Source organism: Gambusia affinis, linkage group LG06, assembly GCF_019740435.1.
Source record: "Gambusia affinis linkage group LG06, SWU_Gaff_1.0, whole genome shotgun sequence".
Lineage (NCBI taxonomy): Eukaryota > Metazoa > Chordata > Actinopteri > Cyprinodontiformes > Poeciliidae > Gambusia > Gambusia affinis.
The window spans coordinates 10,998,890-11,024,958 of record NC_057873.1 but is presented as its reverse complement, the minus strand read 5'-3'; the positions used below and the strand labels follow the sequence as shown (position 1 = coordinate 11,024,958).

Sequence of the window (26,069 nt, the reverse complement as noted above, 5' to 3'; positions counted from 1 at the left end):
GATGTTGCAAATCCCTTAATTATCAGCAAATGTTGATAATTGTGAAAAACTTGCAATTTTTCCCAACAGCAAGTTGGGGAAAATTGTCATCCCTACGTTTTCTGCAAATCTGACCAGTCACCTTAAAGTTTTATGCATTTTCTTGTTTTCTGACCAATAATTGCAGCTCAGCTTAATTTTGACCAGTCCAAAAATAACCAAAGTAAGCAAAAAGCCCTCAAAGAGGTGACTATGGGTGAGTGAAGAGGGTGAGTTCTTGACTTTGGGCTATTGCCCCACCAATCCCATATAATGAGCTTCATTTACAGTCAGTGAACAAGATATCGTCACTTAGTGGAAAACAATAAAACATGAGATTCTAATAGGATTTCAATACAAAGGATTTAAAAAGAAATTAAATCAGACACATAATAATTTCTAATAGCAGGTTATCACTGAGGTTTAGCTGGGGGTCATAATATCTCACACATTTTATAAGTTGATTAGCCAAAAAATATAGATTATAGCCACAATCAAGAGAAGCAGGATGCAATATGAAAACTTCAGCTGATTATTTACAGAAAAAAATTCTAAGTATGATGATGATTTATTAAAATACCTAGCAAGCCATTGGAATCCCAAACCCTTAGAAATATTTTTCCAGACTAAATTAGAGACTTCCTTTCACATCTGTCATGCAAGAGGTGTTACGTTTAGCCTACTTCATGTTGTCCAACAGGTGCTTGTGGTTTGTTGATTCTACAAGAGTAGCATAACACTCATAAGGCCTGGATTTGGTTTGTGAAATTAAGCAAAAACGTCTGGCTAGTCACACGAATCCTTGATTTACGAAGGCATATATGTCGTAATAATCTGGAACATTTGATAGTGATTAAACAATTTAAAATTAGATTTATCTAGCCATGATATAAAGCCAATGTTGGAAAAATGAAAACCAATAGTCATTTTAGAGAATTCCTAATAAAAATAGTTCATAACTAGATATGATTTCTTTCCTGATCTCCTCTGGGTAAAAATTTTAAATCATCTGTATTTGTTGTTTTAAATCTACGACACTTTAACGTCCGAATTAATGAACGAAAAAAGACAAATTTTCTTGTTTGTCCCCAACATGCTTTGCAGCAAGCCGGAGTTCAGCCTGCAGCTCTTGGAGGTCACAGTGAAGCAAACACTCCTCTGCTTTACATGACAGTGTGTTAGGAAACATGAAGAGGAAAACAATCCGGCGAGGAGCTGGAAGAGTAAAAGTGAGGCCAGCGTGGTCGAGGACTGAGCGTGTGAGGGGACAAAGAAATGAAAAGTAGAGGAGCGCCTAGGTCAGGACCTGGTGCCAAGGAGAACAACCATTTCCTGTTGACCTCCCTCTGAACTCTGGCCCCTGATCCCTCCCTCCTTCTCCAGGCTGATTGGGGGCAGGGAGGAGAGGGTGTGGTGTTCGGGGTCTGTTGTGTGGTTGCCGGGCTGTGGATGGATGAAGGAGGACGTATCAGTGGACGTCTGATGGAAAAAGAAAACTAGAATAGAAACACTGAGTGTATAATGGCTTGCTTGAGGAAGGAAGTGTAAAAACAAAAAATTCTGAGCTTGGTTTAGGATTGGGAATAATGATCTGAGAGCTACTCTGTGCTTTAAAGCGTTTGGAGAGATTCAGTCTCCTGGCTGTGAAGATCCAGTGTGTGTGACAGATCGCTGCAGCTGCAGCCTGAGGCCTCCATCAGAGATAAAACAGATAGTTATGGAGCAGGGAGGGACATGACTTATGACTGCAGAAAAGGAGGAAGATCACACTATTTTTCAGGGAAGGTTGCTTTTGAAGTGAATGGCTGAGATGTTTATCATGAATGTTTTAATATCTCAGGGGTGAAAATAAAATCCCAGCCGTGTGAAGGGCTGTAAATTCAGAGCAAACACAAACATGAAGTCTGTTTTATATTTTCAGGGTGTTAGAGTTTTTGCTTTAAGCATTTCTGCAACATTTTTATCAGTTTTAACACAAAGATCCACTCAGTTCATCATCAAAAATAACAGTTTCTTATTCTGCTGAGTTTGTGATATGCAGTCATAAACTGCATGTCACAAACTCTTAAATAAAGCAATATTATTTAAGAGTTTATTTAGTTTAGGTGACTCAATACAGAAATTGAAGCTCATTTAAAAGTGTTTTTACTGTTTAATAGGTTGGTATTTTGAAAAGGTTCTTTTAATTTAATATGATGTTGCCTCATTAAAACACAGATTCTAATTAGCTAAATATGAATGTAGGGAGTGTCCATGAATTGCAAAATCTATTTAATCTCTGTTTTGTTTATTTTTTTTCCCTTAACTAATTAAATAAAATTGCTTAGCTAAACAGCACTTATTCTACTGCATATCTCAGGTGGGCTTAATTGAAAATATGTGAGCTCTCCCCTAACACTCAAGTGTTTTTTCCTTTTACATTGTACTTTAAATGTCAACCTTTGTTTAATTAATTTTAATGTTTCTGAATTAAAATGTGGTAAACTGTAAACCAGTCATGCTGTTGCATGTTTTTTGTACTCTGGTTGCTGACATTTGTCAGTCATAAACATGATATTGTGACCAATGAAAGGATTTCCTTTATGCTGTTTCATTTGCTGTTCTGTGATTTTTGAAGCTATTCACACATCTGCAACTTTTCACATTTTGTCACACATCCCAGTAGATCAGAGGTTCCTGAATCTGAGTCCCTCTGGTACCAACCACTGTGCCCTGAAAGCCTCTTTCAGCTAATTTTGTCTACCTGCAATTCAAATGGAGATGAATCTAAAGTGGGATTTTATTGGAATCAAATAACAATCACATAACATTACATGTATAAAGTAATACATTTTTCCTATTTTTCTTGAAATGTACCTTGAGATTATGGGGAGTTTTGTTCATAAATTCTGTATACAAGGGAAAAAAAAAAGAAAACAACAAAAAAAAAACCCATAAAAGTTACTGTAATAATTTATTTTCTTGAACTCTCAGCCTGATATTTGTTCTGTCTGCAGTCGTTTCGGACTCTTAAAGTGAGTTTATGCACACTTCCTTCCTGGAGAATATCTGGAGCTGCAGTGACTGATCAGCAGGTTGAAATTTAATTTCATTCAAAAATATAAGACTCATTATTTTCACCAGCTAAACCGATCATATCAAACAAACAGATGACAAGTGACAAGGCTTACAAAAAACATTTTAATACTTTAAGTTTGTTTTTTCACCATCATCATTCAGAAATTCTTCAGCGGTCCAAGCAAGAGCAGAGAAGGAGCCGAATGTCTGAAGAGTCCTTTGGCTGCAGCTTCCCTCTCACACAGCTGACAGTTGACGTTGGACTAGAAATACTTGCAGAAGTCCTTCTGTATATGTGCGTGTGTGTATGTATGTAGGTGTGTGTGTGTGTGTGTGTGTGTGTGTGTTAGAATGGCTTTCTGTGTCGTGTCTGTTGCTTCGTCTATCAGTGAGTTGGAGGAAAGCTTGTAACAGACGGCTGCTGGCGCCTTAAGGAGGTCAGTGGTGCGAGAGCGAGGCAGACTGGAAGTCATTCAGAGTGTTTAGCTTCATGCTGAGGAAGAGCACTAACATTTCAACAAGCTCACATGACGCTGCATCTGCCTGGAGTGGCACACATAAATATAAAAATATAAAAAGAACTAAAAAGAAAGCTTTAAATAAAGTGTGTGTGTGTGTATGTGTGTGTGTTTCTGACAATCTGCGTGTGCAGGAAGACGGGGCGGCTGTGAGGAAGGTTTGGCTCGCAGGATCGAGTCCCGTCCAGTAACATCCAGATGGTTGTGTTTCTGAGCCGGAAGTCCTGTGGTTCAGGAGGCATGATGGGAAGTGTAGTTTAAAGCATGTGTCTCACCCACAGGACACAGTGGAGACATTTGAAGAGGAGGAAGCACTTCTACTCAGAGAGGTATGGCTTAAACCTGTGGGTCCAGACTCAGGAGACTGTCGGTGAAATGTTTACTGGCGTGGGCGCGCGTGTGGGCGTGTGTGTGTGTTTTTGTCAGTCGATCAGCTACATTAAGGTCAGTGTCTCTCAGTGAGGAATGTAAACTTTTGGAGCAGTTTGTCTTTAAATAGGGTTCTGAATCAGCCACTACACACACTCCACACACTCACATTCATACAGTAACTCTTTTACACCCACGCCCACACGCACACACACACAGCTAGTGTGCGTGTATGTCCAGTCCTTGGGCGATGAGCGGCTCCGCGGGGTGTGCATGCGGCGGCGGGTGGAGCAGCATGGCGGGGTGGGGGTGTGGGCCAGGGTACGAGTGGAGGGACGTTCCTGGGTGGGGGGGGTAGCCTGACTGGGACAGCAGAGCGGCGGGGTACTCGCCCTGAAGAGAGGACATTCCTGGTAGACCTGGTGGAAAGTAAAAGAAATATATTTAAGATTTAGACTGCATGATGTGAAAGCAACAACTGAGTCATCAGACTTTTATGTCCATGACTACAAATCACAATTACTATCCGTTTGGAGCCTTTTTGGATGAAACAAAAATGTAAAATTGTTTTGTTTACATCAGAATAAAAACTGACCAACATGATTTGTGTCTGAACTGATAGTTATAGTTGGTCTGAAGAGGTTGCTAAATTATTTTCCCTTTGTGACTTAAATAATATTTATATGAATAATTTAAAACTAAATATAACCAAAATGTGTAAAGATCAGCAGTGGAAGGAAACTGCTGATGTCCTTCCATCAGCAGTGGAAACTTTGGGTTTCCAAAGTCAGAACTTGCATCCAAAAGAAGGATGCCTTTCAGCTGTTTGTAAAGTTAAACATGAAAAGAAGACAAAAACCTCTATGTGGTAAGTTAAGATGTGGTAGTCTGCATCTGGCAGTAAGGTTCAAAGGGTGGCAAGAAGATAAACACTCAAGTGAGTTTTGTAACCTTAAGTTTGATTTTATATTTTGCTGTTCTTTGTTTCATGATTTGACAATTAATCTGCATATGAAGGTACAACAGAAAAACGCTGATCTGTTTTGACTGAACATGGAGAAGCAGAATTCAGTTTGTATGATCCACTAATCTGGAACAAAGTTCCAGAAAACTGAAAAACTGCTGAAACACTGAGTTTCTTTAGAGTTGCCTTTGATTAATAACTGTAAAATTAATAAATATATTTGATGTATGTTTGGTTGATGAATTTGATTATGGCGTTTAACAAAGAGTAATCTTTCTTTATGCTTCATAAACGGTTATTGTTTACTTTGAACTGGCTGTAGCTGAAATGTGCTAATTGATATCTTGGCCATTTAATGAAGGGATGTTTGTTTCAGCAAGATTTATTGAACATGACTTGCAGCAAAAAAGAGGATTTTGTATCCTCTACAGTACACTTTTATTATGGAATTTTATTCATGTTAATGTTTTACAATATTTTGTTTTGGTGTCTATTTTGACATCCTATATGTATTTATGTCTTGTAAATAAACCAGAGAAGGCTGGGAACCATGATAAAGTGCATGACACTCAAATAAACATTTGCCAAATTTATTTTTAGAAACAGTTCAGTTCATTTTTAAAGCAAGATTATGTTGAAATGTTGCAAGCAGTTATTATCTTAGATAGCAGGAAAAATATTGGTGTCTTTATTCTTATACTTTATGTAGTATAAGTGAAGATCAGCTGGTCCTGAAGGCTGAAGCTAACAGTTTTAGAAAGTAGTGGCTCGCTGACACTTTGGAAAAAAGTATTCACTCCACCTGTTGCAAATTCACACACAGATTTATGAGTGAGGTCATTGTGTTTCACCCTGCTGGACCTCAGAGAGGCTCATGGATGCCAGGAGGGGCCACATGCAGACGAGGACCAAGATTTCTGCCAGGTTCAAGGTTCAATCTCTGTCAACATTCTAGCCGAAGAGTTACAGTGCAGCTAACCTCCGCAGTTCAGCAAAGCTGAAGATTCCCAGAACTCTGCTGAGAAGTCATACGTCTCACAGATAACCCTGATATAAAAGGTAGAGACACTTTTGTTGATTTAGAACGGATGCTGAATGTTGGTGAAGATGTCCAACATCGTAAATATTCTTACGAGAATTACTTTTAACCATATTATGTATTTTCCAGAGACATTGCGCCATTTTATAGCACGATAGAGTAACTATGTTACCATCAGTTGTAATAAAAGGCTATATACAGTACAGACCAAATGTTTGGACACAACTGTGTCCAAAAATATTCTGTTTTTTTTTTTTATAACAAGGCTGTGGTATGTGATCTTAACAGCTGTAACTGGGGACAAAATTGAAGAAGACGAATATTTTTAACTTTAAGTAAAAGAAAATGTTTCCTCAGATATTGCTGCGAAAAGTGCAGTAAAATATGCATCTGTCAGGGACTATTTTCAGCAGCAGATAATCCCACGGTCAGCGCTCTGGTGAATATTTTCAGCGGCAGCACGGTGTCCAAGGCCGGCTGAGTCACTTTAAACTGAAGAGTCTCACAGTAAGTGTGTGACTCTCATATTTATGTGTTAAACTGTGTGTAGATAAAAGCATTCTTTACATCAGAGGGGTTGAATCAGCCGGCTGTACCTGCCGTTCGAAGCCCCAGGTGGGCCTGGCCGTCGAGGCCGTAGCCTCCCAGTGCAGCTCCCTCTGGACTGTAGGGACCACCCTGACCTGGTGGACCACACACACACACACACACACACACACACACACCTTCAGACACAAATACACACTCAGACACATCACATATCTACACAAAGACTGGCTGAACACTGACCTGAGCGGTTTGACTGGTCAATCATCGGCTGAACTATTCTCCTCCGGGCGTTGATGAACCTGGACGAAGCAAGAGACGTGAAGACAGGATGTGAAGAGAGAGAGAGAAAAAGAGAGAGAGATGGACAAGGTCAACCGTTAATGGAGAAAAAGGCAAAGAGGGAGACTATTAACCTTTTCCCTTCTACAAGCACTTAACCCTTTCAGAGAGCAGAGTAAATCAACGTTAGGGCAGAGAGCGTATTGATCCGCCCTGTGATAATTGATTGATCTGCATTGATCGGCTCACTTTGTGTGCTGCTGATGTAGCGAAGGTACACATAAAAACATGTAAGCTACAACATGAAGGAAATCCTTTGAACAAAAAAGAACAAAAAATTCTTATACACAGAAAAGGAGACACTTGGAAAAGGTTTTCTGGAAAGCAGAACTACATTTAAGTCTGGGGCCGTGAAACGGAAACTGAGAAGCAGTAAATAATCTGATTATTGGATATTGATCCGTAGTTTTGTTTTACGGGCAACAGGATTTTACTGGACTGCAGCAGGAGGGAAAAAATGCTTTGCAGTACGTTTTTCTCTGCATCATAAACTATGCTCCAGTGAACTAGATTATAATGATCTTTGTGAAAGTCTTGTAAAGCTGTGACCTTTTTTTTATTGACACTAAATGTGAGCATCATAAAACACTTCGTATTGGCTTTAAAGTATTCATACCCCTTAAACTTTTCACATCAATTTATAATGGGATGTATTTTATTGGGATTTTACATCATAGTGCCTAATTGTGAATAAGATGGAAGATCCCTGAGTTTCAACAAATTAAAATGTGTTTCATGCACTTTCCAAAGTCTGTACTTTGCAGCTACAGCTTCTCTAACAGCTTTGTTTATTTAGAGATTGAGAATCTGCCCTATTTTTCTTTTCTAAATAGTTAAATCTCAGTCAAATTGGCTTGAAAACATCCTTGAACATCAGTTTACAAGTCTTTCTCTGGACTTTGATCCGGACTTTGACTGCCAGATGAATATGATTTAAACAATATTATTGGATGGTGATGTGCACAGATACCAGCAGAAATACTTTTAATATTTTCTTAGGTTTGTAGTTATTCCACACTCTTTCCATTTTCAAATGAAGGACTGAACATGCTTTAAATGCTTTAATTTTATAAATTAGTTATATTAAATTGTACTTTTGAATTTTTCCTGGTGTCATTTATGTAGCTCTTTATGCTCTGATGCCGCTCGACTAGGCCTGTTACAAACACTTGTTACGACAAACCTTTAAAAACTGTTACAGCCAGAAATCATTTCTGTATTTTTACTAAAACATAGAATGACAACATATAATTTCCAGCTCGACAGTGACTGAAACATCTATCTATAATATCACAATCCATTTTATTTAAGTGGATCATGATGTACAGGGGTTGACCATAAATGCAAAACCACGCTTTTATTTGTATAATATTTTAATAACCATGTGTAATTCAACTTCCACCTTACAATTATGCACTACTTTGTGTTAACCTCTCACATAAAAAAACAAACAAACAATAAATTACACTGAAATTGTAATTTAACAAGATGTGAAGAAGTTCAGCTCTTTTACAAGAGAGTTTGACTGATTATTGGAAAGCCGCTGGGCTGGGATTAGTGTACTGATCGAGCAGAGCACTGACCAGTTGTTGACCTGTAAGATGGTCAGCCCCGTATCCTGCGACAGCTGCTTCTTCTGCTCCTCCGATGGGTATGGGTGCTGGAAACATGGAGAAACACACACACACACACACACACACACATGAATGGATGGAGAGTGGAAAGTTAAGCAAATCAAAGCCAGGCCCTGAGGTGTGTTGCTGGCAGCAGTGAGACGACTGATGGGAGAATCCTCCCAGAGAAACATGAAGCCTCACCTTAAACCCAGACTGAAATAATGTGTGTGAACTCTCAGTGTGGATTCTGAAGACCCTTCATCTAAATTCCCGTCTGCTCTCACATTTAAAGCCTCACTAAGTCCACTAACTCTGACTCTTTTTCCCTTTCCACTGCGCACACAGACACATACCGCAATAATTGGAGTGAAGCAACATTTGACCTGCCTCATTTAGTAGCTAATTACTAATCTAACCACCTTACCAACAATTACACACTCCATTTCTATCACTTCTAATATGAGCATATTCACATAATCACTTAATCCCCCAGTTTTTCATTTAATTTAATTGACCTCCATCGCACACTCGCTTCCCTTCTTTGTCTATCCCCGCACATGACGTTTTTCCCACAGTAAATCCTCTGCGCAGTAATCACTCTCCCACCACTGTACACAAGCCGTCTTTGTTTGCCTATATGTCTGCAGGAGTGGCCCTGATGAATGCATTTCTAATTTAATGGATAATTTTGACAATATGTGATCGAAAAAGGAAAATGAGAAGCTCACCGACAGGTGCTGGAAGAGCCACGCTCTCATGATGTTTGTGGCCACTTTGGGGAAGATGCCCCTCTTCTTGTTGTTCCTCCTGTCCCGGTCGCTCTCGTCCTCCTCCCCCGTGCTGGGGGAAGCCACTCCCCCATCGAGACCGTCTCCTGCAAGAGCGACCTTGACGTTATTGCATGCCAGCAAACAAACGTATTCATACATGTCCAGCTGATATACAGCTCTGGAAAAAATTAGGAGACCACTGCAAATTAATTGAAATGAAATGAAATGAAATGAAATGAAATGAAATGAAATGAAATTTATTCGAACATGATACAAATATAAAAATAAAATAGTGCACAGTAACAAGAAGTGCATAAGAAAGAAGAGAAAATACAGATTTTTTGTTTCAGTTAACATATCATGCTCAAAATGGGGTAGGAAGAAGTGAGAACTTATAAACTCCTACCCCTAAACACTTGAGACTTTAGAGTCCTACTGTCATTAAAAAAAATCAAAATCAAAGTGGCAGTCAGAAGTAACAGTTACTAATATTTACCTATACATTTTCCCATTTTATGCTGGTTTATCTTTCTAAACCCTTTGAGTAAAATGAACATTGTTCTTTAGCTCTATGAACTACTGACAACATATTTCCAAAATTCCAAGTAAGAATTTTGTATTTTTGCAGAAAATGAGAAATGGTCAAAATAATGAAAGATGCAGAGCTTTCAGACCTTGAATGACGCAAAGAAAACAAGTTCATATTCATTTAGAAACAACAATTCTAACATTTTAACACAGGAATAGTTCAGAAATCAATATTTGGTGGAATCATCATGAGGTTTTCAAAGGGGTTCAGTGCAGTGGGCTCTTAATGGTTTCCAAAACTGTATAGAAGATTTTGTTTTTATGGCACATCTTACAAAGTCATCTGATTGAAACCCACTGCCTGCAGACCTGACATGTACATGTATATTCAATAAATTAAAATATTCTTACATATCAGGCCCATTTGTCATATTAAAGTATCTTTTGTTAAAGCTGCAGAATGTAACTTTTAAAATATTATGTTTTTCATAATATGTTTGTGTGTTCTTGTGGTTCAGGGGACGTCAGATTTATGAGTTTTAACCAACAGCAGCTCCATTGTCATTGATGAATATTTGTTTGAATGAGACTTTTGTACAACCATAAAGACTAAGATTTTGGCAGCAGATCATCAAACAGTTTACAAGACTTACTGGCTGTGTCAGACATTTACCAAACATTTGGTCACATCTTCGTTTGCAGTATTTTCCAGCAGAACGCATGTGAACATGTGTGCAAACCTGCGTCGCTGCAGTTGTCCCCTGTACTGTGTGAGGGCAGCCCGCAGGTGCCTGGTGTTCCTAGAGGTGTAGTGGCACATTCATCTGGCTCCCGTAACCACGATGCATTCTGCAGCGCAGAGAAAAGGATGGAGGAGAGAATGCTAGACAGAAACTGCTGCAAGGGACCATAAAAATGACTGGGTGTCTCACCTGTTCTGACAGACTGGTGCAGGAGCCGCCAAAGTCCTCCATGTCCGACTTGGAGCCGCCCTCCCGCTCATCCAGCACCAGGTCAGTGGGCATCTTTCCCTTCAGGCAGGTGATGTAGCGATGGCAGAAGTTATCACACAGGTCGTGCACCTTCAGAATCAAATTATGTCTTATTATGGTTGACATCAGTTTGAAATTATGTGCTGAAAGTTTTACCAAAAGAAATTTGCCTTTCAGTTTTAAGACATTTTCTGATGTATGTTCGGCTTTTTTCTTTGCTTTTCTTTCTCTCCTTGAATACCAACTAAGTACATTTACTACAGAATAACCGATTCACATTTCACCAGATGTCTGGTTATCTTAGATGTCTGATCTGCTAATTTTGTTTTCATTTCTGAGATGCGACAAGAAATCAGCAGATTTTTAAGTAAATTGGCTCTAAAATTTCAAAATTGTGATTTTTTTATTTTTACTTAAAATATGTAAGACCTAACAGGTTGTGCTAACAACACTCACAAGGAAATACAAGATATCTACGGTAATTTATAGAGAAGTACGTCAGCTGTTCTCTATCAAACTCTCTTTATCATGAGAGTTTGATGGTCATCTTTGATCTTCAAGCTTTGATTTTTTTTTTGTTTTGTTTTTTTACATGACTTTTCAAGAAACAGTCTTCACGTTTTCAAGGAGGCACTTCCTCCCACTCACTTTGGTGGCATTTTCTCAAACTAGAAATGGAATACATATTTAGAATCAACTTCTGCATGTGCCAGGAATATGCTCAGTATGTCAAAGCAAAGTCTCTCCGTTTTATCATTTTGAGCTTTCAACAAAGGTTTGTTAGACAATCTGCCAGGTTTGGAAATTTCAGGTTTTTCATTTTTATTGAAAATACACATGGAGACTTATGTTTACATTTAGTTATGCTGACCACAATGAGAACTAGACGAGATGGTAAAGACAATTCACAGCGGCAATTCTATTATCTCTTCACTCGCAAACTTTGTTTTACAGAAAATCAGACACCTGACACTTCAGCTTTATTGTATAAAACAGCAAGGGCTGCTCATGGCAGGAAGACAAATGTTAAACATGGTTAAATTCTTAGGGAAATTAGCTGAAGTCAGTATCAGCAAAAACACAAACACCAGACATCTTCCTCAAATTTCAAAGAGTAATGTTTGTTGATGCGTTAACAGACCAAATAATGAATCTGAAATGCAAATCCGACAGTTCAAGCCAAACATAAATATATTTAGACAGAATGAAACTAAAGAGTTATTTAAAATCTGAGATAAATTAGCACATTTTTATAACAACATGGTGGGATTTGACCAACCTTCTCTAGCTCCAGTAAATGAAAGCGAAGAACCTGTATGGCCTGGATCATCTGTTGGAGAGGATTATCATGTTAACATCTCTCACAAAGTGCATTTTAAATTCTAGCAAGTTGTCAGTTCATGAGTCATACCAAGTTGTCCAGCTCAGGATTGGAAGAAAAAATCGGCTTCTCAGAGCGAATCTGCAACACACATTCAGGATCTCAGCACAAAATGCTTCAACAGAAAAAAATCCCCCCAAAAAACGCTTTGCTGTTTGTTCCCCTGTTTCCTGGTCGGTGCTCACCCACCTGCTTGGCGAAGGCGGCGATGTCGTCGTTGAAAGACTCAGAGGAGCAGACGTCGCTGTGGTTGGCCATGCCGGGGAGGTGGGAGGTGGCTGAGAGGGAGGAGGAGGAGTCCCGAGGGGAGCAGGTGGCCAGCTCACACTTCTCAAACACTAAGGCCAGCAGTGGAAAGAGTGGGTGACTGCCCACACACACACACACACACACACACGCCCACGCACACATGAACATAAACAGTTAACATACTGGACATAAACACCGTAACAGTTGGCATAGAGAACACATGATACAGAACATGATATGCAAACTGTACACCACAGTATGTATGAAGCAGACAGCTGTAAACACTTCACACGTATTTTCACATTTAGCATGCACTGTAAATACACACTGCATGTCGGTCTGCTGCCAGGTCACATAAATCCTCCTACCCATAGATCTGGTCCTTGTGGTGTTTAAGGGAGTCAGGGATGGCGGGGCCGTACTGCGGCGGAGGAAGCGCCCTAACGTCGTCCCCGTACCCGCCCACCGGCATGCCCTCCGACCCTGAGTAGTGCACCAGCTCTTCATACTGAAACACGATTAGATGGAGAGACAGAAAGAGTGAGACACACTCAACATCTGCGGCACGAAATCTCTCCGTTATTTTATTATGTGACCGATCTGTCAGGGGGACCAGAGCTACACGACTTACTGGACTGCTGCACCGTTGGTAAACATGATGCGATTTTATAATTTAGGAGCTTTTGTGTGTGTGTGCCTCTGCAGGGACTTTGAGCTGTGGTTTTATCAAAAATTAACTATTGCCACTGCCTTTTATGTTGCTTGCAATGCTGTTCTTTGTGTGCAAGTTTACTCATTTTTCATGTCCTGCAACACACTGAACCTTTTCACATTTTGACCTGTAAGGTATTTCACTAAGCTATTATGGGTGAGATCAGGAGTCAGCAACCTTTACAATCCAAAGAACCATTTTTGACCTCAGACCAGAAAAATCAAACTAACTGAAAGCTGCACAGGTCACACTACCTTTTGAAAAAAGACAACTTGCAATTTTAGATAAATATCTACTAAAGAAAATGTGCTGTCATTTTTAAAGAACTACCATTTTATTTAAATTTTTTAGGTTTTTAAATAAAGAAAAACCATCAAAATTTTGCAAAAGTGCATGAATATAGTCTTCAGTGTGATGTTGATATTTTTGAAAAGTTAAACAAAAAAGCACTTTGTTTCCAAACAAAGGCAAGAAAAATAGATCTTAGAATTACCACTTGTACTTTTAGAGTTGTTCTGTTGTGGAAATTAAATGCAATTAATCCATGCAGAAAACAATAAACTGCTAAAACTTGAATTTATTATCAAAGCCATACTTAGAAGCACTAGTCTGGCCGGGAGGCTGCAGACTCCTCAACACAGAATAACACATCTTTGTGACATGGAAAGGAAATTTCATGACTTTAGATGTTAATGTTCTGTGTTATTTTCTAGACAACATTTTGTTACATTTATAGCTGAAAGTTTTTTGTGGTATGTCTCCACCAACTTTTCACACTGAATGTTTTGCTCACTCTCCTTTGCAAAATACCTCAAGTTCAGTCAGACTGTTTGGACGAGGAAGCATCCATGAACAGCAAATTTAATGTCTTGAACAAATTCTCCTATGGATTTAGGCCTGAACTTTGACTGGGACATTTTAACATATAAATGAGCTTTGGGTGGTGTGCTAAGAGTCTGTCGTACTTCCAGAAAGTGAATATCTACAGTAGCCTCAGCTTTTTTGCAGCCTCCCACAGGTTTTCTTCCAGGACAGATGTGTGTTTTTGCTCCATCTATCTTGGCTTTCGCTTGGAGCGGCTTCCCTGTCTCTGCTGAAGACTTTGCCATCTTTTAGGGATGGTGTGTTCAGGGTGATGTACAGTGTTAGTTTTCTGCCACATGCTCTGCTATGCATGTAGCCAAGAAGTCCAAATTAGGTCTTCTCTGAGGAGAGGACCTTCCTCCACCGCTGTGTCCCCTACAAGGCACACTGAAAACTGTCTGTTTATGGATTTCCTTCAACAATTGTCTGTGGCAACAAACTTTACAAACTCCTTCCTAAAATCTAAACCAGACGAAGCCGTGCTGAGACATCAATCATGACCCCGCTGCGAGACCCTCACATGGGGCCCGCTCACGCACAAGCAAAACCCACCATGACGCAATGAATCAGACGCACATATGGGACGCTCTCAGGCACATGGCACAGACAAATTCACAAGGAAAACACACGCTCAGCAGCAGGCCGTCAGGGCGCACGTTTCATGAATAAACACGTCAGTCTGAGTCTGTTACGGAGCTAATCTGAGCCTGTTCGCTGCTCCTGCATGTCTGTGCTCAGGTCAGCAGATCTGCCTCTGTTTCTCTTTCTGATGGATTAAAGGGACACAGGTCACAGTCCCACAGGACTGCCGGGATCACAGGCACACAACTCAAACGCGCACCTTTCACTTCATTGTTGTTTTAACAAAGCCACGGTGTGCTGACTCTGGCTTTCTTCTGTGGAGTCTAGAGGAAGAATATTGCAGCGGCTTACAGCTGAAATATGACGCTCAAAAGGACAGCTTCTCTACAGCCGCTGACCTGTTTGGAGCCATTAAACATTTCAACAAAGCTCAGAGACAAGATTTCTGCTCATTTTGACTCCATGTATTGACTGTTCAACCTCTGGCGAAACAAAAATTACACTGATCATTAAAAGCTATTTTCTGTCTTTTTTAAAAACTGAACTAAAATCCTCCCCCTCCACATCCACGCACTGCATCCCTGCTAGCCTTCTGCTGAACCCTACTTCTGTCCTAAATGGCTAATCCAATGGTTCGGGGCCCCATAGGGTGACAGAAAGCACCTGCTCTGAGGCCCAGTCCTGGGACACCTTCTCGTTTTTATGGTGGCCGGCTATTAAAACAATCACCGCTATCAGATTGCACGTCTTTTTACGCACGGAGCGGCTCAGGTTTCTGTGCGTCAGGAGGATCAAAGCGCACGAGCTCAAATGCTGAATTTCAGGAATTTGTATGTATAAAAAATAAAAATAAAACAACAAAACTGGTTAACAACTGTGCTGTTTTCAATGCAAAAGTTATTCAAAGTAAATTAAGCTTGATGAGGCTGCGTCAGCTGCGGAAACGACATTGGGTTCAGAGCGTCTGCTGGAGAATAACGTAAATATACGTCTCAGTGCTCGGCTTAATGTCGCGTTTAATGAAAGAAGAGCTGAGCTAATAAACGAAACGTAGTTCTTAACAGGAAATACTTCAGTAAAAATCAGTTAGTCGGAAGACATCATTAAGCTTCATGATGTGGCTCAGTTTTTGAAAGAAATGGCGGAATAACTGACTTGATATTTATTTCACACGCAGAAAACGTTAAAGTATATTTCAAGATTTTCACCTAAATTTATAACATATTTAAGTGTAGAAATTGCCATTTCAATCCCTGTTAATAAGCTAAAAAAAAAAAAAGCCAAAACTTTGGAAGAAATTCAAACGCGTGAAAGCTTCAAGATGAAAGGAAAACATCTGCACATAAATACTTTTGGAGAGATAAATCATGCTGATTATTAAAATCTATGAATTTAAGCTCATAAATATGCATGTAATAAACACATTAGAAATGAAGATATTTTTAATAAAATGTAAAGGATTTCACATAAAGCACACACAAAGGAACCTGTTGCAGACTGGAGCGCCTCCAAACAAGATTTTACGCAGCGTTTTATCCATGGAGACAAGGCTGTTTATCCAAATAAGGTTAATCCAGTGAGTTAGCTGGCCTTGATAAAATCTCAGTCTTTAGTTTTAAATATCAAGCATGCACTATAAAAAAAATGATTTTTGTACAGCATTCAAAATGATAAAAATTTTAAACAAATATTCGTTTCTAAATGTCCTTTTCAATCATGGTTAAAGTCTCACAACATTGACTGCCATCAATACATTTAGACTTTTAAATCAAACTTTCACTGAAATTGCTGCCTCGGTAGTTTTCATCGTGTGCCCAGCAGAGAACAGGAAGGTTGCTAAATTTATATTGGTGATTTTATGAATAATTTATCAGCTTAGTAAAACTTAACTATCAGATGACTTATGGCTGAGAACATAGGTAGAAAATAAATGTAGTCATTTGAGCCTTAACTCTGGGGATCTTTATTCATCTCAGCTGTGGCTCACAGGTAAAATGTTTCCACATCTCCTTGATGGAGCAGCTAAAGAAATGTTTATTACTTCACAAACCTTTTGTACCTTCATCACAAGCCCGTCATTTTACCATGTTTCTTTGTTTGCAGGAGGCAAAGCGCTTAAAAGTAGTTTTGTCAGTCGTTTTAGATTCAGTGGGGGTTCACATCTACTTTCTTAAATCCCTGCCTGTTTTCACACGGCTGTGGTTTTCTGTCTGCAAACCCTACATCCTCTAATTGCTCTGTTCTCAGTAAGAGGAGCTCAGTCCGCCTGCTGCCCCTTCAGCCTCAGCCCGTTCCTCCTCCTCCACCACCACCACCACCGAGCCTCTGAATCAGTGTAGCAAAAAAACTGACCTACATACCGAGCTGAAGAGCTGTATCTCCTCTGCTCTGCACTGCCTCTTAATGACCAACTCTCTAACCCTTAACTGACTGGCATCAAACAGTCTGAAATCAGGTCCTTTTATTTCAAGTTGCCTCATCCATAATCGCCACTGAATTGAAGTTTATGGCTAAAAGTGATTTTAAAAGTGCTTGAAAATGAAATTTGTTGGCTTATTTTGGAGGTTTGCGATCATTTTTCCATGCATAAAGTAATAAACACTCCTTTTACGGTGTTTCCCCCCCTAAACATAAGCTGATGCATGCCACTTCCAGCCCACTGGTCTCTACTGGGCCTTGTGTGTTTTTGTGGCGGCTGTCCACTGCAAACAAACCTCCCAGCCATGTGGTCCGGTTTTGATGCTTTAAACCCGATCAGACTGTTCTCACACCTTCTCACATGAATTAATAAAGAAGCCGATCAGACCTACCCTTTTCTCCATGCGACTCGACAGCCAGACCTACACCGGAGAGGATGATGCGCTGCTCGGTTGTGCTCCAGCGATCCTTCCCCCCTCCCTTCCTCTCTGTCTCCGGGCTCCTGGAATCAGAGTGCATTTGCTTTTATTTATTTAATTTTATTTTTTATTTTTTCTTCTGCTTCATAAACGAATCAGTAATTAAGTTGTGAGCACGATCAACACGGAGACAGAACAGCCCGCAAGGAGTCAACACAAACATTAAGTGAGCGGAGAGCCGCTGTGTTTACTCCCTGTCCATCGCGTTTTATGTTACAACATAATGATGGCACTGGAGGTTTTATATGGGCGGCTGATGACCGCCTGTGTAAGCCTAATGGTTTATAATGCGCTCAAAGGTAATAAAGGCTTTAACTGATGCCCGCTGCCTATTAAATGCTACTGCTTGGCGAGTAGGAAGCCTACGGAGCTCCGGTAGAAAGCGGGAAATGTCCCACCGAGACGTAAATATCCAGTCCGGTTCGGGCCGTGTCCGGTGTGGGATTCCGGGGAGGTGAAAGGGGAGCAGCGGCTTCCTGCAGCGCCTCGCCTCCGCTTGGTGCGCCTCCCGCTCCGGATGGCTGAAGGATGATGCTCGGTGCTTCTCTTAGCGGCGTCCTCCCCTCCTGCTCTCTCCTGCTTTTTGGATCTCTGCGCTCGCTGTCCGCGCAGCAGCATAAGGCGACAAGCTGGAAAATGTCACGGCCCGGAATGAGCGATGGTGTTTTCACCCTCAAGAGGAGAGAAAGAGGAGGAGGAGGAGGAGAGCCGGAGGAGGAGGATGAAGAAGAAGAGGAGGAGGAGTGACACTGGTGGTGGCAGGGCGGGTTGCGGGAGGGTTTCTGGGGGTCAAAACGCGACGGGATCTCTTCCCCCCCCCCCCACACACACACACACACTCCACCCATCCCTCCCTCTGTTCCACCACCCCGCCGCTCCCTCCCTGCTATTACACACACACAAAAAAAAACCAGCAAAGAACAGCCACAACGTTTACCCCTTTTTACGTCTCCTCATTGTTTTCTTCTTCTTATATATATATATATATTCCACCTGCATCAATGCATTAACACAGCATGGATGCTGCATCTTACATGTTGTTGTTGCTTTGGAGTAAATAGATTCTTGGTCTCTGAGTGACTTTTCAGCTCAGGACTCATTTCATTTTGGCTAATGACACTTCAAACCAACTTTAATCTGCTTCTTCAGTAAGTCTTTTATTTATTTTTTAATTGCAGTTTTTTTTTACACATTTCACACAAAATCAGGCTCATATCTTTAAAGGAGAACTTTTAACTTCCTTAGCTGCATGATGGTTAAACATTCCCATGAACCTGTATACATCTAGAAGAGACTAATGCAGTTATTTTCCTGATAGTTCAGCTGATTTGTTTTGTCATTGTGTACATCCACATGTCTGTCTTCATTTATTTTTATTGTTGCCAATGAATTGTTTTACTCTAGTACGTTAAATGAAAAGATTACGGCTGAAGTCTTATGTTTACTAGGATTTATATTTATTTATGTAATTACATCGCCTGGATTTTCCCAAGTGTTTCAGAGACAGACTAAACTTAGTGTACTTAAACTTCAGATTTGAAGAAAGTATTGCAAAAAATCTTTAAAAACTGAATGCCACAGAACATTAGTGATTCTAACTGACCAACAAGCTGAACAGTTTATTCAGTGAGTAATTATATTTATAGCTCCATGACCATCTATTTCATCGAATTGAGATAAGGGGTAAGATTAAATAAGTGTTCACTTCTTCCTATTTCTTTTCAAAAAAAAAAAAATAAAACTGAAAAGAAGTAGAAAAATTATTTTGCTCTTGGTAATGTGTGTACAATACATGTTTTCTCTGTCCAACTGACTGATTATTTTCTTGTTTTTAAAAGCCTGTTTAAAATAAATAAATCAAACCACCTAGAGTTGATAGAGAGTTGATCTAACGTTTGCCGATGCTCTTTGTTGGGTTTTTGAAAGCGTTCATGAACCATTTATGGTTTGCGGTAGCATCCATTATGCAGCTGAAAGAGGCAATAATCATAAGAAAATAGACTTTCTGTCAATAGGGTGTATACATAGTGTTTAGGTGGTATGAGTAAAATTAATGGACAAATTGATGGCTAGATGCCACGTTTATCAGCAAGTCCCAAAGCATAATACTGCCTCTGATGGTTCACCTTTTTCCCAGGGTGCATCTTGGTGCCATGTGTTCTGATTTAAGAGGAAACCTGGCTATGATGTTTCTGGTCACATCAAACTTCTCAGTACTTCCATTGACCCATCAGAGACTCTGGTTGAGGTGAGAGTAGCGAAATAACCCTCTAATCTGGTGTTAGTTGCACAAAAAGCAACAAAAAGAAATGAGTTCCAGCTTACCAATAATCTTTTCTTTATTTTTGACTTCTTGTGCTGCTCTCATGAAAAGGACACCCTGGACAGAGAGCCACATCACTCATTCTACTTTTGCAGCTCTGCGCTGATTTGATCCCTTCTTCTGCTCCTCCCTTTTCCCTCATTCTCCCTGCAGCTGTGAGAGATTCATCAGGCTGAAGCTCCAGAGGAGAATTGTAATAATTCTCTCTGTAGAGCTTGATTTTGAAGAGACTCCAGGAAAATCTGGACTGGACAATCAATTCGGTGATTAGGCTGCAGCTTTACATCCAACACACACAATCCCACAGCCTGCACAAATTAGGACTTTAAATTAAAACAAAAATACTTTATTAGTTTGGTGATTTATGCACCATAAGAGAATAGTTGTTTTCATGCCTGAGGGCTCATTTAAGCTTCATTTTAAGGCTAATTAAAGAACTTTAATTAGGTCACTCCTAATCTAAGGTCATAAATAAAACTGAAACATGTTTGTTGACTGACAGAGAGCTTTCAAATAGTTTTTTTGTTTTTGTAGACATTCATTAAAGACCAGCCTTTTGACACATCTCCAAATGTCCCCCTTTGGTCTCCTTGTTTATTGAAACGAAGAAGAAAAAAAGAAATGAAAGAAAAAACAAAACCCTGAAAGTGGGAAAGTTTAATTTTAACCAAAGAGACACAGTAGGTGAGAAAAAGACCTTTCACATGTTAGTGAGGCAGCCAAACTTCCAGGCTTGTGTTGTAAATGACACCCAAGTAACATAATAATTATCCAAAACGCAGCTCTTTGTCGGGCCCTGTTGTGAGGGGTTGCTGCACTTCAATCAGCAGCGACGTGGAGGGGATCAGCGAGCCGGGGCAGGAGTCTCTGTGGGCGGCATGCTGTTTGACGGAGGGGCCGTCTGTGACCGGGGCCCCTGCACCGTCCCGTCCGTGCTGCCATGGGGTCTTTTAACTCCGCGGGGTGCGGGTTTCCTGCGGGGCTGATCACAGCGCTCGACCCCTCCTACACCGAGCCGCTATAATGCAGCCATGGAGCTACGTCAGTGGTCTGGAAAAGGCGATCCCAGGCGTGCTTTTTACTCCAACAGGTTGAAAAGGAAAGGATTAACGCTGAAGCAAAGTTTATGTTTACAAGGATTTACATTTATCTCCCGTATGGAAACGTCCTGCGCAGAGCTGATTGTTTTATTGAGATGAATCGGACCATAAATCGTCTACATTTATCTAACAGGCTCTAATATAGACACGACGATTAGTCTCATTACCATAAAAATGCGACAAGGATGAGTGTGTTTTATCAGAAACCTGCCCCTACATTAATAATACACAGTATTAGAAGTCAACGAATAACCTTGTTGTAACGATTTGCACAGATTTCATTTGGATCTAGTATTTCTTTAAAATTAAAAACTATCTAAATTTAATACCATTGTTTAAAATGTATTGCTTTAATTTCCAATATTATTTAAAGACATTGAATTAATCTAATGACAAAAAAATGGTTTTAGCCACTATGTTTGAATTCTAAACTTTTATATTTTGTAGATTTATAATATGGTAATTACATAGAAGTTATTAAAAAAATGTTTATAACGAAAAATGACTCATAAGTATTTTCAGGTCAAAGTGATCAAAACTTGTATGTAAAACCTACAAGTTTGTGATCAGTTAATAGCTGCAGACATTCCATTAAAATATGCAGAAACAGGTTTTAAGGATGCAGAGAATCCACTTCTGCAGCAGAATCAGAGCTAACAATCACAATCACCTTCACTGCTGTTTCCATGACATCATCTGGTTCATTGTTCAAATTAGAAATAAATTTGAAATATTTGTGCCTAAATTTATGATTCGCACATGACACATTACCAAAACATTAACAATGTGAGATGTAAGTACAACTTGGCTCAGATTTTAGTTTGACTTTAACATTGGCACTGTGAGGAAACTGAGGACAAACTTAAATTTCTGCTTCAACGTAGAAACTTCTTCAAGTAGGAGCTCAAGCTTCCAGGAAGCTCATGTATTTACTCATCTATACAACCCATATAAACATGTCAACCTTACTGTTCTCTTTAATCAATTATTTGACAACAAAGGTTACACTGAAATAACATGAAAGTCTGGTTTATAATATTAGCCTATATAACAACTCTGGTTTAGTCAATTTGTTGTTGTCCATGATAGACGGCAACAAACCAATGTAATAAGAAAGACTGTAAGTTATAAAATATTTGTGTGCTAAATTATTAAAATGCTTTGATATTGTAGAGTTGAGGTCCAAACCAATTGGACTTTTGATATCAACATAATCAAAATTACCATTTTATTTAAAATATTATAATTATTCAGCAGTAGTGAGAAAATTGAATGCCAACGCCTATAAAAATGCCTATAAAGTGTGATTATCTATTGGTTTAAATTACTTCCTGAAATAAAACAAATTATTTAATTTTGGATGTTTAAATGCCCCAAAATAACCGTTTAACTTTGTTACGATTCTGAAGCCTAATTACATAGAACATCTCCAAAGGCTTCAGCCTTTATTCTTATTCTTATCACTGTTGTGGGAAAGGCAATAAATGAGGGAAGACGGGTGTTGGAAGATGGGAAACGGACAGTGCCAGAAGAAACAAAGCCTAGCTAAAGTTCACTGGGCACTGATGCAAATTTGTTTTACGACATAGTGGAAGTTGTGCCATGCTGACAGTGGGATTTTCTTATTATCTCAGACAAATCAAAAATTGATAAAATAAAAATAAAACAAAATAAAAAATCTTGGAGGGCTACAAAAAATTCTCAGATGCTGGGATGGATGCCATAAAATGGTTAACGAGAAGAGTGAAAATATATTAGCTTATTTTATTGAAAGGGAAAATGGTGTTGCATAGCCAATTACGGGTTATGCATCATGTGCAAAAGTAAACCTTAAAACAGTCATGAATTTGATGATGTAAAAACTCGATTTTTTTCTTTTTAGACTTCAACTCCGTCCATTGTTCTGCCGTCTCAGTGACTTTTTACCACCACTCAGAAATCCAACCTTTCAAAGTATTTTCCATGTTAGTTTAACGTGTTTCGCTGGTTCGTACAGCCATTCTATTGCGACACAGAAATATTTGAAACTTTTTTGTAAGATCATGTTGTGTCAAAAAATAAAGCTCAAAAAATATTTTGCACTTTGACTAACATTTTGAAAAATGTGCTGCAAACTAAGCCTTTATGTGGCAAAAAACCACTCAAAATAACAAAACTACCCAGGTTTTGGATTTTTTTTTAGAGGTATTTCAAAGAATAAATAATTTTTAAGCATAAATCTTCAATGTGACATCTGTAATATTTTGAACAGCATTTGCTTTAACAACTTCAGATGAAGGTGATTCTTGAGTCAGAGCAAACACACAGGTTTATTCAGGCTTATGTGATTGCATTCTACTGCAGAAACCCCCTGTAAAAAAAAAATAGGCTCATTTTCTGCACCACAGAGTTGAATATCAGTCAGCCAGGTCCTCTGTGCAGGGCCATTCTGCATGTCAAGGCTGCTGCAGTTATTTGTCACTTACTGTCGAGGCCTGAACGCTCGCTGCGCTACACCCACCAAGGCCAGGTGAGTGTGTGTACCCACACCAGCATAAATGTGTGTTCACAACAGCAGACTCTGGAATGCATGAACTGTAATTTGCGTGTATGCGTGTGCGTGCGTGTGTGTGTGTGTGTGGGCTCTGCTAGCCTGCTGGAAGGTCAGTGTCCTGCTGTTCCCTTTCTAAGTTGGGAGTCCCTCCAGGCGATTCCCAAGGCTACAAAACATGACACAACAAACACAGAAGTAGATGTGTGTGTGTGTGTGCGTGTGCGTGTGTGTGTGTGTGTGTATGTGTGCTTGTGTTTCTATTTTCCTCTTATTTAAAGGTGCATCATCTTTCATTTCATTTTATGTTGTGAAATGTTAGATTTAGCTGATATTCAAACAGCTCTTTTCCTTCTGTAGATCCCTCTCAGCATGATTCTGTTTCTTCAAACATACAGGGTTCCAGCTGTTTCACATGGTAATCCATCCTCCACAGTTTGATCATCTTGCCACAAAGGTCTAGTTTTACTGAACTTCAGAAGGCCACCCAGCCTTGTTGACTTTGGTGACTCCGCCATAAAAGAAATCTGGCTGCCATGACCCCTGGCAGCAACGACCAAGCAGCCGAGACATCAGACAACTGTGAACTGAGCCTGGCTGCGTTGGTAACAGAGCGGTGGAGATCAGACTAATGGAGGGATGTAAAAGGAGAAAGGGCGGATGAAGAAAAAGAAAGTGGGGCGAATACAGAGAGAAATGGAAGCGTCTCCAGATTCTGTGTATTCTTGTTAAATATTGGAATAAATCCCCCCCCCAGCTCTCCTGGAGCCCCCTCCAGTCTTATCCTCCCTTATTGAACTGCTCTTGCAGCCTGTTTGCAAACTTTTCCCTCCAGATTCTCTCATTGCAGCCACCTGGGTCATTCATCTTTAAATGTTTTTACCTGCTGAAGTGAAACATGTGACCAATTTTCCACTCCTTCTGCCTTCCCCTTTACTTTTTTTTTGGGGGGGGGGTTTAGTATTATTTTCTTCTCCACTATCCCTCCCTCCTTTCCTCCTCTTCCCTCTCTTACTTGCTCTCCTCCCTCATAGATGGAGATTAACTGGGGAGTGCAGCACCATCCGTCCTCATGACTGTTTGTTGTTAAGGAGATGGATGGAGGCTGCCTCTGCCAGCCCCACGCAGCCGCAATTACACCAGCCGCCATGATGGATGGGATGGAGGGAGCAGGGGGATTGGGTGGGTGGTGGGGGTGGGGAGAGGGAGATACAGAGAGGGGCATCTATCACCCCCCTTAATCTACCTGCCACTGCTCAGGCCAGGATGTGGAGGGGAAGGGTGGGAGTGTTGAAGAGAATTGGCTTTTCCTTGACTCCTGGTCAAAGGTGTCTTCCCTTCTTCTCCCCAGTTTCAGTGAATTTAGTGTGCAGGGGCTCAACATATTAAATACCCTGAACTGAACAATTGATTTTCCAGAACTGATTGGATTCCCTAAAGCTCCCCGGTTCTGTCTGAGTGTGTGTTTAGGACCCACATCAGCTTGATTAGGACACAATCTTTTGACTGAACACCAAAAGAGTAAGAGTCTATCATTGCCAGTTTAACATGCAGGCTGGAGAACAGGGCACAGAGACTCATATAACAAGTTGTTCTTTCAGCTGAATACCTAACATCTTTCAAAAGGTTTCACATGCCGTTCCTTTTTCTGCATTTTTGTCACATTACAACCACAAACTTCAATGTATTTAATTGTGATTTTATTTGATAGCTCAGCATGAAGTACTAAAAGATGAAGGACAATGACAATTTTCAAAGATTTTTACAAATAAAAACATGAAAATTGTGGTGTGTGTTTGTACTTAGTTCCTGCCTGTTGCCCCAAAATAAAATCCAGTGCAACCAAATGCCATCAAAAATCACCTGATTGGTACAGTATAAACTAGTAAATAGACCCCACCTGTGTGTAATTTAGGATGCATTCACATTAGCGCTGTTCATTCCAGCTGTAGTCCAGGGCTCCAGGTTTTCTGGGAAGTAAGGAGGGTTGGAAAGTTTTTTTTTAATTAATTTACTTACTTATTATTTTTAATCAATGCATCTTATGTAAAAAATTATACAGTATATAAACTCATAGGCTGAAATTAGATCAGTTCTATTAATACTTTGGGATTTTATATATGTGAACAATATTCAAATATTTGAAAAATGATGAAGCTATAATCAATATCTTTGAAAACAACCGGCCAGATATTCTGAAGCGGAGGGAGTTTTGCAAGAGGTTGGCACAGTGTGTGTTGTGTTGTTGAGGGGGTTCAACTTCCAGCAGGAGAACGATCCGAAACACACAGAAAGAACTACAATGTAGTCAAAGCACATCCATGTTCTGGAATGGCCTTGTATAATTGAGAATCTGCAGTGATAGATGTTCTTCACCCAACCCATCTGAGCGGGAGCAATGTTGCAAATGAAACTGGGCAAAAATTTCAGTCCACAGATGTTCAAAATTCCCATAATAAAGTGCTCCAACAAAGGCTTGAGTCACAGGTGGCTGAAGATACACCGCACTTTTCAAATTTATTTATGCTAAAACTTTTGAAATCGAGATGTTTCTCTTCCTCTTCACTGTTATGTGCTAATATATGTTGATCTGCAGCATAAAATCCTAATAAAATACATTGAGATGTATTGTCGTTGATTGAAAAAACTGCGAAAAGGTTCAAGTCCAAATA

The 26,069-nt window shown here is 39.8% G+C and overlaps 1 protein-coding gene across 1 annotated transcript; it reads right to left on the bottom strand.

Moving 5' to 3' along the window:
* Nucleotides 1-3,178: 3,178 nt before the first annotated feature.
* meis3 (myeloid ecotropic viral integration site 3) lies at nt 3,179-18,169 on the bottom strand. Its single transcript, XM_044118800.1, has 13 exons — nt 17,843-18,169; nt 17,358-17,467; nt 12,758-12,897; nt 12,330-12,507; nt 12,171-12,221; nt 12,039-12,089; nt 10,700-10,849; nt 10,508-10,616; nt 9,198-9,343; nt 8,437-8,513; nt 6,755-6,813; nt 6,562-6,648; nt 3,179-4,381 (listed from the first exon to the last, which is right to left on the bottom strand). Exons 2-13 carry the CDS (start codon nt 17,367-17,369, stop codon nt 4,182-4,184), a joined length of 1,260 nt encoding a protein of 419 aa, XP_043974735.1. The 5' UTR covers nt 17,370-17,467; nt 17,843-18,169; the 3' UTR covers nt 3,179-4,181.
* Between the last annotated feature and the right edge of the window lie 7,900 nt (nt 18,170-26,069).